At 58.8% G+C, this 17,431-nt stretch overlaps 1 protein-coding gene across 1 annotated transcript; it reads right to left on the minus strand.

Moving 5' to 3' along the window:
• Window positions 1-8,952: 8,952 nt before the first annotated feature.
• On the minus strand, window positions 8,953-17,013 carry CILP2 (cartilage intermediate layer protein 2). The gene is made up of 8 exons (XM_011366909.2): window positions 16,899-17,013; window positions 15,888-15,986; window positions 14,791-15,063; window positions 14,067-14,222; window positions 12,813-13,091; window positions 12,380-12,488; window positions 12,034-12,191; window positions 8,953-11,826 (listed from the first exon to the last, which is right to left on the minus strand). The coding sequence occupies exons 1-8, from the start codon at window positions 16,960-16,962 to the stop codon at window positions 9,488-9,490; spliced, it is 3,477 nt and encodes a 1,158-aa protein (XP_011365211.1). The 5' UTR covers window positions 16,963-17,013; the 3' UTR covers window positions 8,953-9,487.
• Window positions 17,014-17,431: the final 418 nt, after the last annotated feature.

Below are 17,431 nucleotides of genomic sequence, written 5' to 3' on the forward strand. Positions count from 1 at the left end.
AATCCAGAGGACCTGAATTTTAAAGTAAATTAGACACGGGGTCATCTTGTCCCCATTTCGTCGACGGGGACACCAGGACAGGAAGACAAAAGGCCTGTCCTCTGACTGAAATATGCAACACTGAAGGGGCTCCCACTGGCCCATGATGGCACCAGTTGATGCAAGAATCACCAGAAGACACCAAACACAGCGAGGGAAAAGTTCGAAGAGGGAGTTGGTACGTTCCACGCACCTCCCTCAACCAAAGAATCCGAGAAACCAAGATACAAGGAGAGAACCTTGGGGGTGGGGGGTTGCAGGCCCTTTCCCCGCATTCTGGACTCCTCAGGCCCCCCACCCTTCCCACCTACCTGCGGCCCTTACAAACTCTTAGCACCTCCTCCAGCTCCTGGCCCTGGTCCAGCCTCCTGGCCAGGGACTCCCTACACAAGGGACACCTGTCAGGAGGGGCCAGACCCCCACCAGAAGCCAGCCTAGACTGCCAGGGCCCAAATTCAAGTCCTGCCTCTGCATCCCATGTGTTGCCCTTCCTGAGCCTCAGTTTCCCCCTCTGAAGCGGAAATAAAAGTTCTGCCTGTAGGGTTTGATGGGAATCTCATAAGTACATCCCCTCAAAGTGCTGAGGATGTTGTCCCTGCTTGTGGAGAGTCAAGGGCTGTGTTGTCCCCATTCTGCCAAGGGGAAACCAAATCAGGAAGACAGGAGAGCAGCCTTGCTCAGGCTGCCACACTTCCTGTGTGACAGGGCCAGAGGTGGACCAGACCTTATTCCCTGCCGGTTCTCCACTGGGCCACCAGGGGGCGATCTTACAATGATCCAGGCTTGTTTACTTGGCCCTGTTTTCACTTCCCTCTGAATCCATCACCTCTCCCGCCAGGGCCTACAGAATCCCTCTTTTACATCATCTCTCTCATCACTGGCCACTCACGACTCCTCCCATAAGTACATTCCCACCTCAGGGCCTTTGTATTTGTCATTTCCTCTGCCTAAGTGCCCTCTCTTCCCTTCTTAGTCTAGCTAACTACTCTAGCCACCCCAGACCATCTCCTCTGCTCCCAGCTCACTCCCCAACAGCCCTTCTTCCTAAGCCCTGACCCCTCCCCAGCTTTTTTCTCCCCTGAGCCATCTCTTCCTTACTGTCCAGCCAGCATCCTGGGACCTCAGCCAAGGGCTAGGGGTGCCTGAGGGACTGGGGACATTTCACCTGCCTGGCACCTCATTCTCTTCTGGAGTAAAAATGAGGCAACTCTGGCAGCTATGGGCTTGGGCTGTGTGTCCCTAGAGAGGAATTGCCCCCCCCCTCTGGTTCTCAGCTTTATACCTACCTGCCTGAGCAATGAGGATTTTCTAGACCAAAGCGAGTCCTGGGGAGGGTTAACAGATGAGGAGAGCTGTGGTCTGGGGGTGATGGTGTGTCTGAGATCTCAGATGCTCCACGTTGGTTGTCAAAGTTTCCCTCGAAGCTTCTAGTTTAATTTCGTGGTCTCTCCTGGAGCAGGCAGGCAGGCACGTGTTCTCCACCTGGACCCTGCCCCTCACTTGATCCACCACCTCACTGGGACCCCAGTTAATACCCCAGACTCATGACGCTGACTGGCCTCTCCCCTCATCTGACATCTGATCCTGCCCAGCCCTGGCTCCACGCCTCATTAGAGGCTTTGGCTCCACCCCAGATCCTGGCCCCACCTCTTCTCACCTGAAGTTCCTGCACTTGTGAGTGCTGCTTCCTCCCTGGGCCTTCTCTATCTCCAGGGAGTCCACCTGGGATGGGAAGGGTCAGAAATTGGGGTTCTGTCCCTGGTGAGGCTGGCTGCTGTCCCTGGGCCCTGGACCCCTCCCCAGTCCCTGGGGTCAGAAGGGCTCAGGTCCAGACGGCTTTCAGGGTTCCCTCCAACCCTCTCTGCACCTCAGTCTTTCACTTGGAGAATGGCCACAACCGTCCACCCTCCCAAGGCCCCTGATAAGGGTGTGATCCCCAAAATAGGAGATTTGAGGCTTTCCACATGGGAATTTGGAGGCTCCCCATGCCCAACCACTAATAGAAGTTTTCAGACCCTCTGGGCCAGTGCATGGGAAGATTTAGAGGGCTCCCCAAGTCTAGGTTGCGGAGGTGTGTTCCGGTCCAAGTTAGGTGGGCTGTGGCAACTTCAAGGTCCCACACATCAGCTTTCAACATGGAAATTCCAAGAACCCTTTCATCAGTGCCTGGTGAAGCCCCATACCCAATCCCTAGTAAAGATTTCACAAGAATCCAGGAGGCATCTCAAGGTCAGTCACACCAGAGCCCTGGAGGAAGTCTGGAGGTCCTCAGACCCTGGTGGGGAAATTACGACCCTGATTTAGGTGCTTTGGGAGTTTTAATGTCCCTCACCCAACACCACTGCAAAGCCCTGGGGAGAGGCAGTAGCTGCCTGGGACACCCCAGTTCCAATCCCTGTGCCTCTCCTGTGTGTTACTGAGTACCTCCTGCATGCCAGCCAGCATCTATCAAGACCCGAAGAAGAGAGACCGTTGTTGGTCCAATCCTCGGGAAGAACACTGAGACTGTGAGGTTGGGGGCAGAACCTGGGTTTGACAAAAGACGCTAGATTTTTGTGCTCAGAGGTCTCTGTGGTGACCCAGCAATGTTCACCTAGTGTTTCTGACCCAACTGAGGAACCATGGGAGCCATAGAAGGTGTGGGAGCAGGGGAATGACCAGATCTTGTGGGAAGCCAGAGATACTCAGGCTGCAGCTCCCCCTTTGTCCTCCAGGGGCTGCCCCAGCCTAAAAGACAAAGCCCCTATCCTGGCACCAGCAGGGAGCTGAACCTATTTCCAGAATCGGCCCCTGCTACCCCAGGACACCAAGTGAACCCTTCGAGCCTCAGTTTCCCCATCTGTAGAGTGGAGCAGTAACAGGAACAGCCTCACTGGGAGAGGTCAGAGAAGAGATGCAAGTAAAGTGCTTCAGTGTCCAGTAGGTGCCCGATGGGTGCGTGGGCGACCTGCCCAGCCACGGCTCAGGGCAGGTGGACAGACAGTGCTAAAACATGGCCACAGGATGAGGAGCACATTCTGGGGAGAGAGACTTGGTTACCTGTGGGACATGCTGAACCCAAAGAAGGTCCAGAGGCCCAGAAGGGGATCGGACCCACGGAGGGGTGTGGGATGGGGGGTACTCAGACTGCCCTGACCTCCCTCCATGTGGCCAAGGGAGCCAAAACCTCCTGTGGGGAATCAGCCCAATCATAGGCTCTTGGCTGCTAAGTATGACAGCTGTAAAAGGGGTGAGCTCCCCATTGTCAGGGGCATGCAAGCAGATAAGGGATCTCCCAACAGCAGTCTGGCCAGGGGGCCAAGCCAAGAGGACACACTAAGAGTCATGTCACAGCCTGACACAGGAGACTTGAGAGTGGCACTGCCCAGAGGCTGGATTCCTTGGTCAGACAACAGGTTCCAAAGAGTTAGAGAACGGACATTCCTCAGCTCCAGGCGCTGGGCAGGCCACTTCTGCCTGGTGAAATGTAAGCTGGGCCTGGCTCCGTGGACTGCGTGTTTTTCCAGTGGCTTCTTCAACCACGGCCTGACCACAACCTAGATTCCGCTGGGTTGGCCATTTCCAAGTGTTTGTTTTCAACTGGGCCAGACAGCGGGTGCAGGCTAAGGCCAGGGGCTCGAGCCTTCCAGAAGGCCTGGAGAAGAACCCCCAGGCCCCCACTTAGACCTCCTTCTGCGTGGAAGCCCCTCATTAAGTTCATTCAGTCCAATGACGAGGGATGGGAGACAATCTTGCTTACAAAGCTCAGGAGGAACTTGTGTGTCCCATGAGGAGGGGTCTCCTTCCCCAGCCAGGACCCCAGGTGCAAAGACACGACACTGGGCAAAGCTGACTTATTTAAGCCTTACCATTCTGTCCTTCACACTTTAGGGTTAGCCTGCCAAGTCGGTAGCCACAATTTCAGGTCGGAGATCAGAGTTGTTGAACCTTCCTTAGGCAATGTACTTCCTTCTCTTAGCCTCGGTTTCCTCAGCTGTAAAATGGGGATGATAATGAACCTGCCTTAAAGGGTTGTTGACAGGATCCAACCTAGTGCATATCAGGTGCTTCATAAACCTGAGGTCTGTTCTATCCCTCCTGGCTGGGTCTGGCTCTGCCTCACCCATCTGACTGAAAGCCCCCCGAGGGCAGAGGCTGGGTCCTCAGCAGGAGGTAGTGAATTTGGATTTGTCTGATTGCGACCCTCCCCTGCTCAAAATTCTCACAGACAAAAGGTAAATTGTAACACCAGCTTTTGAGAACTTTGGACATCTGATCTTGGTTTGACAAACTCCTATCCATTCTTCAAAGCCCGTATTAAATGCCCTCTCCTGCAGAAAGCCTTCCCTGGGCCCTCCTCGGGGTTTTCCCAGCCCCTGGCCCTCCCACTGGCCCACATCTGACCCCACAGACTCGAGTATCTGTGCCCGGTTCTGCCTTGCTCTTCAGAATGGGGCTCTGTGAGTGCCAGTCCGGAGCTGAGCCTGTATGTGACTGAGCATATCTATACCCAAAGGTCTGCATGTAGACATCACATGAGAGCACATGTATGCACATGTGTCTGTCTGTCCCTGTCCCTGTGCTGGGCTCCAGGATGGGCAGACAGGCCAACTCCCCCCAGATCACCCGAGCTTGGTGTCTTCAAGAGAGTAGGCTGAGCAAGGCCCTTTTATGAGGGAGCCTGGCTCGGCTGGGAAGAACTGGGGGTGTGAGCAGCCAGCCTCAGCTTCTACCATTAAAGCTGAAGCTCCATCTGAAGCAAGGGGGAGCTGGGGCCCCAGGAGGAGCTGAGTCCTGAGTGGGAGCTCTGCCCCACCCCCGCCTTGGTGGAGGCCCTGCGGGCAGCCTTCGAGGACATACCTGAGGTTTGGCAGCACCGGCTGGCTGGCCCCCAGGGCTGAGTCAGCAGGAAGGGATTCAGGACTTCCCAGGAAATGAGGCTGAGATGTCGACGCCCACCTCCCAGCCTCCAGCCCAGGCCCACACCCTCACAAGGGCCCTGAGAAGGTGGGATGTGCACGTGCGCCTGGCTATGGCCTGGTGTGCTTGGAGGGACTCAATTGTGGGGAGTCGTGGAGGGCTAGAATTGGCCCTGACTAGGGCAGTCTGAGCGTCTGGGCGTCAGAGGGTCCTCAAGTGTGGGAGGAAGCAGGTTGACTGGGTGTATCGATGCACCATGCTGCCGAGTGACCCTGCAGCACGGGCCTGCATGTCATGGCGTGTCTGCCTGTGTGATTGTGAAAGGCATGGCAGCATCCAGTGTGTCTGGTGTGTCCAGTGCATCGGGCAAGTCCAGCCACGTGCACCCTGGGCGAGGTGACTGAGTAGCAGTGTAGCCACAAGAAGGTGACTCCAGTGGTTTGGAAGGGAGTGTCTGACTAGGGAGGACCGGGACAGGGTGTGACAAGGACAGTGTGACCTCGGAATGATGACAAGGGTGCCTGGTTCCATGTGCCACATCCATTGTGCTGCACGGAGGCTGTGACTCTGGGTAGGGCAGCATCTGTTCCCCCCACATCCACCTCAATATGTCCGTTTCTCCTGTTTCTTCGTCCCCGCTTCCCCTCCCTCCTGCCAGCCCAGACCCCCGCCCCAGGCCCTGGGGTCTGGCCGCAGCTCCTGCCCTGGGAGTGGCCAAGACGGCCACCTACACTGCTTCCGCTGCTGTCACCCTGCCTCTGTTTCCACCATTAACGCCGAGCATTTCCCCGACCTGACTGAAGCCAGGTCTCCCCGCCAGGCTGGCTCCAGTCTTTGGGGTCTGAGACTGGATCATACCCAACTCCGAGAGCTGATGAGAGACACAGATGGGGCTGGGGAAGTGGTGGGTGGCCGAGCCAGGTCCACGAGGCCCCGATGGGGGAGCCAGCGATGTTCAGCCAGGACAGGAGGCAGCCGGAGGGAAGGGGGCATTGGGCTGCCACATGTAAGGGGGCAGATCCCAGTCCCATAGAATAAACACTCTGCGACAAGCAGAATGCCACGCCAGCTCAGGGGAGTCTTTGTTGAGACGTTGTGTAAACTTCCCCTGCTCTGGCACCTTCCGTGGCTCCCCATCACCCACCAGAGACAACTCAGGTTCTTCACTTAGCATTCAAAGCCCTGTTCACCTCCCTGTATGTCTCGCTTCTGCTATTGCTCTTCATACCCACCTAAGGGTTTTCCCCTCCAGCCTTTGGATACACCTTCCCAGCTACTTGGAATGCCCTTGCTGCCCAGCCACCTGGCAAACTTCTACACATCCTTCAAGACCCAACACCTATGTCCCCTTCTTTGGGAAACATTGCACTATCCCCCAGCCCAATTTCCCTATTTGCTGTGTGACCCTGGGCAAGTCCCTTCAGCGCAAGATGGGGGGAAGGGAGGAGGAGTATGAAAATCACTCTCCCTAAAAGCATATTTTGAACCCCGATACAATAAATACACATTACATGCTCTTAGTGAGTTAGACCTTGGGGGAGCAGAGAGGGCTTGCATCTAGTCAGTGCTCAATGTGTGTTCATTTTTATCTTCCTCTTCCTGGATTCTGTGGTTTTAAGACTCTCTTGTTTTAAGCATTGTTCCAAGATTTTCTCCCACTCACGGTGCTAGGAATTTTAAGAACCCCTGGTTCTAAAATTATAAAAGTCTAAAATGCTGTGCGTGGGACCAAGGGCCTCCTTGTGCCCTGAGCTGACCCCAGGATGGCTGGAGCTGGGGTCTCTGGGGGGCCTCATTCCCCCTTCCCCCCAGGCCAATGGGTGTGGTCTGGCAGCCCCGGGTATGGGGCGAGAGATGGATTTACCAGGAGGCTGATGGCCAACTTTCCAGAAGGGGTGGGGTGGACTCCTGGCTCACTGCTAGAATGGGTTCACAAGGCAGTGTCAAGAAGCACGGGGCTAAGAGCTCAGGAGAACGGCTTCTTTCTCTTGGAGCCTCAGTTTCCTCATCTGGAAATTGGAGCCAGGAGTTGCCCTTTGAAGAGTTGTCAGCAGGAATGGGGAAGAACTGGGCTATAGTCCCTGCCCAGTGCCAAGCGTTTGTTTGGGCTGTGCCCTCTGCCTGGAATGCCCTCCCTGATCCACTCTCTCTAGGAGCCCCTGCTCACTCCTGGTCCAGCCACAGCAGCTAGGAAGGGGGCTTCAGGATGACGCCCACCCCTAGAGGAGCCAGCCGTCTGCCCCAAACCCGTCTGCCGCAGGCCTGGCAGTGGCCACAGCCCCAACACTTTCTCAGTGAAAGGTATTTGGCCATGGAGCCTGACACCTCATCACCCTCGGCCTGAAAGCCAACTTCGCCTGTCGGCTGCAAGGGGAGCCCCCGCTCCTGCTGCTGCCCAGGACCCCAGCAGACAGCCCTGAGCCGGGGTCTGGGGCAGGCTGGCTCAGAGTTGGGTCACCTTGTATGGGGAGCCTGTCCCTCTGAGCCTCCCTGTCAGTTGGGAGTATAGACACAGTAAGGTCTGGATAAATTCACATGCATCCTGGCTCCCCAAGGGCATCTCCCCTCTCTTGTCCACCACAGCCTATCCAGGGTGAGGCTGGGGTGCCAGCACTGGGGCCTCCCACACCTTGAATCCAGCAAAGCCCCAGGGCCTACCCTCAGAGACTGGGGCTGATGCCCTTGGGTTTGCCATCTTCTCCCTGACACTCCGGGCCCCCAAGTGTACCCCCTGGGCAGGGGATGGTGGTCCCATGAAGAGAATGGCCTAAGCAGAGGCGTGAGGTCCAGAGAGGTTGGGAGTTATCAGAGTCATCAGATGGAGAAGAGCTGGCAGGCCATGTGGGCTGAGCGCTGACTGCACAGGTGCGTTGGGGCCTGCACGTGAGCCTATCTCCCCAAGACTGGACCTCTCCAAGCCCCTAGTGTTGGCACAGGGCTGACACTTCTAAATGCTGGACAGGCAGAGGTGGGGTGGGTGGGAGGGGGTGGAAGCAGGCAGGTGGCCGAGTGGATGGGTGAGTAGTAGAAGGGGAAGTGGGCGAGTGAGTGTGCAGAAAGACCAAGCATGCCCTGGGCTAAGTAAATGCCTTGCACACCCACTCCCTGGTGTCACCACTTCCCCAGGGTGATCAGCCAGGCACAATGCCTCCTATCCCAGGTACCCAGCAATGCCACTTTGATGCCTTCCAGAGGCCAATGTCTCCAGGCTGAGGGAGTCTCATTTATGGACTCAGGGGCCAACTGGCCCACCCAGGGAATACATACCCTCCCCCACCCCCCGCCCCGCATCTGGAATTCACTCCAGGGCCCAGGCAGCCCTTTGCCTCTCCTTTTGGGGCTTCAGTTATTCTGTCTGAAAAGTGAGTGTGTGGTCAGAACAGCACCTGCCCCATGGGGTATCAAGAGGACTTGCCTGGCCATATGCACAAAACAGGAGCAAGTGATGGTTCCCCTTCCTCCAGACTGAGGGTCCTAACAAGGTCAGAAGGCCCAGGACCATGGCCTTGGGCAGCCCAATCATCATTTGGCCAAGGCATGGGCAGGTGTCAGCTGGGTGGGGCCTAGGGTGGGGCAGCTGTGGATCCAGCTGAGGAAATCCACAGTGGCCTCAATTCCTGCCACCTAGGACATGCACCCTTGCCATGGCCCCTCCCTGCCCACTGAAGCCCTTAGGCACACGGCCAGGCAGGAGGCACCGCCCACAGCCAGGCACTGAGGAGGCCAGGATAGCAGTTGCTACTGTGTTCAGCGGTCAGGGCTGCACAGGCTCTGGCCACTCACAACTCGGTTCTGCACACATGTGTCACAGACACTTCTGCTTGCCTCAGCTGGGGCCCACACCTCTGCAAAAGGCACATCGGGGTCTTGTGAGGGCCCTTGAGCTGCTTGCACATGAGTGTCCATGTGTGTTTGGAGCCTGTTTCTGCCAAGGTGTGTTTGGGTCAGTAGTTGCAGCCTCCATCATTCGCTCCCCAAGACTGACACGATGAGTTGAAAATGAAGCATCTTTAATCGATTCCCTGCCCTGACTTCCCGGAGGTTTCTAAGCACCAAATGTGAGAATTGTGCTGCCCAGCCCCAGAGACAAGACGCCCCTTCCGCAGGCCTTCACTGGGCCTGAACCCACCACTCACCCCCATGACCAGCCCCACAGGCTTTGTTTCAATAAATAACCCCAAGAATAAAGCTTGGGGCAGATGACCCAATAAAGCACCCAGATCAGCGACACACAGGGGCCTTTAGGCCAAAGGTCAGAAATCCCAAGGGGCATAATATTTGAAATCAGGGTCTAAATACAATTGAAATCATAGCTAGCATGTGAGCTGGGAGTGATTCCCTCCAGCCTCAGCAGTCTCCCAGGATGCTGGCTCCCACAGCCAGGACAAACTCGAACTCCATTTAATGTCACACAGCAATATTCGCCTGCCTGGCATTTCCACCATCGGACTTGACTGGGCTGGTGCGGGGGACATTTGGAGAAGGGGGTGAGACTTCCTGGAAATAGAGGAGTCTGGAGCAAGGCAGAGGAGCAAGGCTGGGGACCAGATCACTGCCAGGCTCTGCCCCGGCGGGTACGGAGGGGACCCACCACACCTTGGGCCTGTGCCTGGGCCACCTCACTCATCTCCCTGCGGATGTCACCAAGTGCTGTTGCTGGGGACTCCAGCAGCCTCTGGAAGAGGCTGGGCCGGCTAGCAGATGGCTCTCTGCACTGGAAGGTGACAGCTGTGCCCGCGTCAGCCTTCATCTCCCTAGAGAAACCATCAGAGGAGCCATCAAAGCAGCGGCCAATGGCGATCTCCTTAGCCAGCCTTGGGCTCTGGTCAGTGACCGTATAGACACCGTAGTTGTGACCCAGAGGGTCCAGCGGGGCCAGCATGGCAAAGGCAGCCAGGTCATCCGTGGGGGCAGGTGGGGGGTGCCGGGTCAAGTAATCTCGCAGGAGCCCATTGACAGCCACGCGACGACAGCTGCCCTGGGGCATGATTGTCACCAGCGTCCTGTCCACCTGTCGCTGGTCGAACAGCATTCCGCTGCACTTGAACTCCACGCAGGCAGCAGAAGTTCCAGGGCGCTGGGGGTCTCGGACACTGCGGGCATCCCGCAGCCCGTAGAGCTGGCCCTGGGTACGTGGATGGCTGCCCCCGGCATTGTGGGAGCGGACCATGTACTCTTGCGGACCTTGGATCTTCACTTTGAGGAAGCAGGCCCGGAATTCCTGCGGGTTAGGCCACCAAGCCAGGAGATCTCCGGTCCAGGAGGCCGGCGCACCCTCACGGAATGGGACCACGTTGTACTCGTACTTGTCTGCCTCTACGCGCGCGAAGCGAAAGTGGCTGGCGTTCACTGGAGCCTCCTGGCACGCCCGCAGGCTGCGCCATGGGTACACAGGGCCATTGCCCTCGGCGGGGTCGCCAGACCTGGGTTTAGCAAGGTTGATATGGAAGCCATTGCGTTTGAGGGCAGGGTCATCGTGGTCGGTGCGGCGGTACCCCAGCTTGTCCAGGTAGGGCTGGGACACGCCCACGGTGGCCGGAAGAGGGCGCGGCCGTGAGGGGGCGGGCTCCAGCTCCTCTCCGCCCAAGGTGGCTGTGACCAGGGCCGTGTAGGCATCGGGCCTTTCCGCGTCGCAGAAGGCAGGGAGGCAGGCGCCGTTGGGGCCGGTGACTGAGCTGTCGAACCGGCCCCAGGCACGCGGATTGGCCGAGAACCCAGGTGCGGGCTCCAGGTTGACCAGAGTGACCACCACGCCCTCCACCTGCTCACTGGGCACGAACTTGTCATTGGCGTAGGCGCGCACCTTCACAAAGCAACGGCGGCGCTCAGGCACGTCCAAGTTGAATAGACGCCGCTCTCGGATCTCCACGTTGCCCACCAGGAAGACCCGCTCCTCCCTGCGAACCCTTGAGGCTGCCGATTCCTCTCTCTGGAAGCCACTCTCCTCCTCCCACAAGCCCGTGTCAGGGTTCAGCGACCACAGCTTGAGAGCCTCCATGTGGCCCGCCATGCGGATCTGGCCGGCAGCCACACGCACAGACACGGGCCCGGTCTGCAGCTGTTCAGCGGAGCCGGCGGCCCGGAGGTCCACCGCAAACATGCCATAGGTGCGCAGCGGGGCCAGCTCGCCATCACTGTCCACAAAGCGCAGGTCACTGGGGGCGGCGGCCGCCGACGTGAGATCTCGGGGGTCCACAAAGGTCACCCGGGCCTCCACAGGCCCTGCATAGGGTTCTCCATCCGCTCTGCGGAAGACTCCAGCAGGGAGGACCAGCTCTCCCAAAGGGAGCTCCTCTTCCAGCTCCCCTAGGGGGAGCGTGTTGCTCTGGCCGGCATCTAAGATGATGGGGGCTTTCTTCCGCATAGCCTTGACCTCGTGGTACACACCAGCACCTCGAGGGTCAAAAGGCAAGACCCTGACAGTGTCCATGAACTCGCCGCTGGGATCCACAAAAGTCACTACCAGCCTCTGGGTAGAGGGCAGCACCTCAATAGTGAAGTCACCCTGGTAGGAGGTGAATCCGATGGGCTCCCGGCCCAGCAGGATCTGGGCAAAGCGCAGGGGCTCCCCTGAGTCGGCAGCCACCACGCGGCCCCGGACCAGCCCTCTAGGGGGCAGACATTTCTGGCAGCCACATTCTGCCACCACCTTGACAGGGAGGACATAGGTGGAGCAGTGGATCTCCCTGCTCTCCAAGCGGCGCACGGAGCAGCAGCGGGAGCCTGCATCCCCACACCGGGTACTTGAGCCTACAGGGCTAGGGCAGAGGGTGCCAGGGCAGAGGCCCACATCCAGGTAGGCGGGGCCACTGCCGGGCTGACCGCAGTCATCTGGGAGTTTGATCAGGTGCTCAAGAGGCCGGGGGTTGCAGGCGGGCTGTCCCGGGGCTGGGGAGCAAGAAATCAGCCAGATAAGGGTAAGGGGGAGGACTCTATTGGAGACCAAGGGTGGGAGCCTGGGCTGGGGTCAGGGGCTCAGTGAGGGCCTGGGATTGGACTCAGCAAGGTCAAAGATCAGTCTGACATTGGGGCTCCATTTGGGGTTGAGTTAGAACTTGCTCAGGGTGGGCGGGGGAGGTGGGAGAGGGTGCTCACCAAGCACAGTGAGCCGGGCGATACCAGAGCGTACAGCGCCTGCGTCATTCCATGCTTTGCAGTGGTAGGTGCCTGCCTGGTCTGGGCGCAGCCCCCGCAGCTCCAGGTGGGCCCCATACCTGTATTCTTGCCTGTTCAGCAGGGTCCCATTGTGGAACCTGGATGGCGGTTGGGCAACACCAAGAAGGCCTTCAGCTAGGAGCACAGCTGCCCTCACCCCCACTACATGCAGCACAGGGAGGGTGCAGAGAAGTTCTCTCCAGGTCATTGAGGCACCACATCACAGGAAATCCAATCCAGCCCCAAAGCTAGCATGAGGCCTTTGAGCATGGGTCGGGGCACTCACCAGGAGTATTTCTTAGGTGTAGGGGTGCCTGAAGCTTTGCAACAGAAAGTCACATTCTGGCCGGCCTCTCGCACTCGGGACTCGGGGTGCTTCAGCAGGTAGGGCTTCTCTGGGGACAAAGGCAGCAGAAGTCAGGGCATTGCCACATCCCAGCTTCTCCCAATGACCATGTCCAAAGAGCAAGGCCCATTCTCTCATTTCCCATTCCCCTGACTCAGTTGACCCCACATCTGCTAAAGATAGTGTCCCATCTTAATGCTTCCCTCCGCAACTCCACATCTCACCTTGCACCTTCAATGACTGCGTCACATCTCATTTCTTTACCCAGTGGCCTTGCTCTATCACATCGCCCTGATCACAAGTGTTTGGCATCACCCAGAACTTCCTCCCCAGTTCCTTGACCCCCTCACCCACTTTACCACAAGGCACTTACCCAACTTATCAAGAACAATAGTGACCACAGCAGACATAGAGCTGTTGGCCTGGGCCTGGGCCATGCCAGCAGAGAAGCCATCCATTTGGGCACTGACGTTGGCCCGGCTGCCGGCACAGACTCCAGACATCTGGAAGGATCCATGGGCATCGCTGGTGGCCACAGGACCAGGCCAGTCTCTCAGGGAGACTCTGGCTCCTGGCAGTGGTCGGCCAGATGGGGTGACCACTGAGCCCAGGAGGACATGGTTGGGGCATCCACACATGTTGGGGCTACACCCTGGGGGACAGAGGGAGGCAGAGAGGAAGCGGAACCTACTCATCGAAGGTGCCTCAACATGACCCTGCTTGGCACAACCTCTAATGCAAGAGGGAACATGGGGCTGAGTGGTCAGGGCTAAGCACGGGGAGGGACCTGGGGTCCAGAGAGGTGAGGAGATAAGAAGTGAAGTTGCCCTGGAGGAGGCAACAGGAGTGGTGACTCTCACAGGACCGAGAGACTCCTTCCAGCATAAGAGAAATGTCCAGGCCGGGGCTGGGGGCCCAGCAAGGGGCGGGATCTTGGGCCCAGAACATCTCCCTCCCCTCCCAACCCGTGGTTTCTCTACAAAATGGAAAATTCCATTGGAAACTTCAGGGCAGAGGCGCCGCCGCGGGGAGGGCAGAGCCAGGCGGGGTAGGGTGGGGACCCCACCACCCCATTGGCCATGGTGCTCCCCCACCCTGCCGCGCGGGCTCTGCCGGCACAGTATCCAGACCGTGTTTGTGGAGCCCGGGCCGAATAGGAATTTCCAGTCGCCTCCTGGATGGCCTGGCGTCTGGCCCTGGGAGGGCCTGGGTATCGTGTCTGCCAGGGTGTGAGCGCGTGTCCGTGTGGGCGCAGGGAACGGGCAGGGGCTGCGAATGCCGCATGTGTGCACCCCAGGTGCGTGAGCCCAGTTCTGTGTGTGTCCGCGTCCACTGGGACATCTGCACACTAGGCGTGCGCACAGGAAAAGCTCCTCAGATCTGCCCATGTCTGAACACTACCCCCAGAGCGTCCACCCGTCCAGATGTACACATTCACCAATGCTCCTCGAGAGGTGGGGCCCAAAAGAGAAGGAAGAGCCAATCTCCTTTGAACTAAGTTCGGGCCCTCCAGCCCCAACCCCTGCACCCAGGCTCCGCCTTTTGTCCATGCCCCGCCCACAAGGCTCCATTCCCAACTAGCCCCGCCTTTCTAGGTTCGTCGCTCAACTGGCCCCGCCCCTCCTACCTGGACATCGAGGCCGCACACACTTCTGTGCCTCCAGGGGGCGTCCGGGACATGTATTTCCAGCGGAGCTTGAGCAGCGGCGGCGGCGCAAGCGACGGCCTGGCCCGCAGCTCCCTGAACAGGGACCCCACGGGCCCCACGCTCCCCACGAGGCCTCTGCGGGGAGGACGGGTGGGTGGATGGTTAGGCGGCTGCCCATCCTAAGGAATATGCCTCCTGGAAGTTTGGTGACAGTGGAGGACTGAAGGACGCCCCCGCCACATGTATCCATAGGCAGGTACTACAAAGAGAAGTCCTGTCCACTGCTTCCATCAGTGCTCTCCCAGGAGTACCGATCGAAGGTGCAGTTGAGGTACCAACTAAGCTCCTCGAGGTTAGCCTGCAGTTCTGCCTGCGCCCCTCACATTTGAAGCTCAAAACAAGCCCCCACAGAACGCAATTGAAATGATCATAACTGAGGGCAGCGGGAGGTAGATGAGCTCCGGAGGCCCCTTTTTGCCCCCCACCTAAACTCCCAGATATTCCCAGCCCCTCCTTTCCAAAGCCCCGCCCCCACCCGGTCCTGCCCTCTGCTTGGACTCCGACTCTTTCTAGCCACGCCCACACGCACACGCGTTCTCCCTAGCACCACCTATTCAGGCCCCACCCACCTAGGAGAGTGTCCTGCCTCTCACAACCCCTCCTACCCTACGCAAGCCCCGCCCCCTCTGGTCCCCGCCCTCACCTAGCGGGCAGCGGAAGCGCACGTGGTAGTTGGAGCAGCGGCGGCCGCGTGGCTGCTCGCGGTTGAGGCACCAGAAACCCCGCGTGGGGTTCAAATGCACACGCTCGCCGACGGTGGACGGCAGGGCCCAGTCCGTGGTGCGCGCCTCCAGTGCCAGCGGCCGTGGGCACACCCGCGCCGGCCCATAATAGAAGCGGATGGCGGCCAGGCTCTCGAAGTCGCCGTCGCCGCCCGGGTGGTCCACGTTGAACCAGGACGTCCACTCGCTGGCCTCTGTGGGCACCGCACACGCTGGGACCCGGGCCGCAGCCTTTCGGGCCCCATCTGCGTGGTACGGGCCTTACATGCTAAGCCAAGCCCTCCTCCCGGCCACCCCAATGAGCAAGGGCTACCCCAGCCTGCCAAAGCTCTGCCCTAATCCAGAGCCCTCAAGGGCAGAAGGAGCTGTGAAGGGGCCACCGGGAGGTGACCTCCCCTTGACCAGCCCTAGTCTGCTGACCATTGCCTGAACTGTCACATCAGTGCACGTGGAGATCCTTCCACTGTCTCACCTGCCCCCACCCTGAGAATTCAGAACCTTTGAGATGTGAGAAGCCAGACTGACACCAGCCCTAGCTGTGGCTGTCTGCTGCTTGGCAGCTCACTGTTTGCACCAGCTGGGGCCTTGCTCACTGCCCAGTGAACCCACCACAGGTTGAAACTACCATAGGCAGGAAGGGAATGCCCTCTCATATCAACCCCCCAGGGGGAGCCCGTTCCATATCGGATTTAAGAGCAAGTCAAATAGGACCTCCCTAGTCCAAAAACTAGAGACCCAGGTTCCAGATCTCCAGCTTCCCTGGATGGCCTGGGCAGGTGGTCCCACCACCCCACCACTACCTCTTCTTGGTTTCCTCCTTGACAGCCTGGACTCTCACCTCTCTGCTTCTAAAACTTAGACCTCTTGGGGCACTACTTCCAGGGGCTGTCATGTCCAAAAACCAGAACACTACCGGATTCTTCACCCAGCTTGTGTCCCCTCCTCATGTGACCCCCACCAGCCAGAGCTCACACCACAGTCCACAGCAGAGCCAGGACTTTGACCCAGGCCGACTCACCTTCCCAGTCCTCCAGGACTGGTGAGGACTGGCCAAGGCCCAGCAATGGATCTTCAAGACCCCACGCAGTTGCCGTGGGCTCCTCAATGGGGGTGGTGCCTGTGGAAGGAGTGAGGACAGGGGGAAGGGGTGCTCATGGAAACCCCTGTGAGCTCTTTTTATGCAAGGTACTGCCATGACTACCCCCATTTTGCAGAAAACTGAGGCTCTTAGAAGCCAGAGCCCAGTTCTGGCTGACCCCAAGGACTGCAGCGCCCCCTCCTCCAAGAAGCCTCCCTATGACCCCACAGCCCCAACCCTCACTCAGACCCAGCCCCAATTCCATGGGCCGTGGAAGTTGTCCACCCTGCTCTCCAGACCCAGTTCTCCCCCTAAATGTGCTGTGCCCTCAGGTTGAATTGTATTCCCCTTTGTTCATTTGCCTGCTGGAAGTCCCTCCCTCAGTCTACCTTTCATCCCTGCACTTGAGGCCCACACTGCCAGCAGGAGGTCTTTGGAATTGAGCCTGGCTTCTTTGGCTTCCAGTTGTCTGAGATAGTTGGCTAGGCAATGACCTCAGACAAGTCCCTCCCCGCCTGAAGCCTCAGTCTCCTCATCTGAGAAGTGGGCCCAGTTCTCCGCTCCACTGAGTCTTCCAGAGATGGGACTTTCTTTTCAGAGCGGGAGATGTGTGGTAGAGAAAAGGAGTTAGGTGAGAGGGGCTGGGATAGAATGATTCAGTGTCCAGACGTTAGGGCTGAGATAGGTACCCCACCATCCGAAGGAACCCAGAAGAGCCATCCATATTCCGAGTGCCCCTACAGTTTCTTCCAGGAAGAAAGAGCGTGGACGAGGTCCTGTCCCCTCGGCCTCCCCGGGACCCCTCACTCCCCGCATCCCCGGGCTGGCAAAGGAGACCCAGGCCAGGGAAAGCGAGCAGTCCCTTGGTTCTCTCCTGGCGGCTGCATGCCAGCCCCACTGCCAGACTTTCGGGAGCCTAGGGGGCTGGGTTGGGGCCTGGGGGCGCCTCACCTCGGGCCCCCACCAGGTGCGCGGCGGCGACACAGAGGCAGAGCAGTGGCGGCAGTGACGCCATGGCCGAGTCCGAGCCTCCGAGGGAGAGTCCCAGTTCTGAGGCGCGCTCAGGTCGGACTCCCGCAGGTCTGGCGGCCGGTGCGGGTGGGGCTGAGGATGGAAGCGGGACGAGACCGCTGGCCCCGCCTCGCCCAGGCCCCGCCCCGTCCAGGCAAAGCTCCTCGGCCCTGGGTGACTTGAATGTGTAAGCAACCTCTCTAGGTCTCCCCCTTTGATGCATCCTGCTGTGCCTCCGCGCGGAGGCTGGCCTGCGTCCCCCAGTTGCCGGCTGGAAATCCCTCCTTCAACCCACCCTCCGTTCCTCACGTTGGGTCCCAAGCTGCCTGTGGGAAGCGCCTCTTGGACTGGAGCTTGAAGCTGCCCGAACCTTCACGCTTTAGGCGGCCAGAAATCTTCCATCGAATCGAACTTTGACCCTATGGCCTTAGGCCACCCGAGCAGGCAGAAGTCCCACCCTGAATCTGGCCTCC

The sequence above is a fragment of the Pteropus vampyrus genome, unplaced genomic scaffold (genome assembly GCF_000151845.1).
Source record: "Pteropus vampyrus isolate Shadow unplaced genomic scaffold, Pvam_2.0 Scaffold126, whole genome shotgun sequence".
NCBI lineage: Eukaryota > Metazoa > Chordata > Mammalia > Chiroptera > Pteropodidae > Pteropus > Pteropus vampyrus.

Excerpts from the sequence above, each read along its gene's own strand:
- CILP2 (XM_011366909.2), bottom strand. The coding sequence starts at position 16,962 with ATGGCGTCACTGCCGCCACTGCTCTGCCTCTGTGTCGCCGCCGCGCAC. Across the intron at positions 15,987-16,898 it reads GCACCTGGTGGGGGCCCGAG|GCACCACCCCCATTGAGGAG; the intron begins GTGAGGCGCCCC and ends CTCCTTCCACAG. Across the intron at positions 14,223-14,790 it reads GCGCTTCCGCTGCCCGCTAG|AGGCCTCGTGGGGAGCGTGG; the intron begins GTGAGGGCGGGG and ends TCCTCCCCGCAG.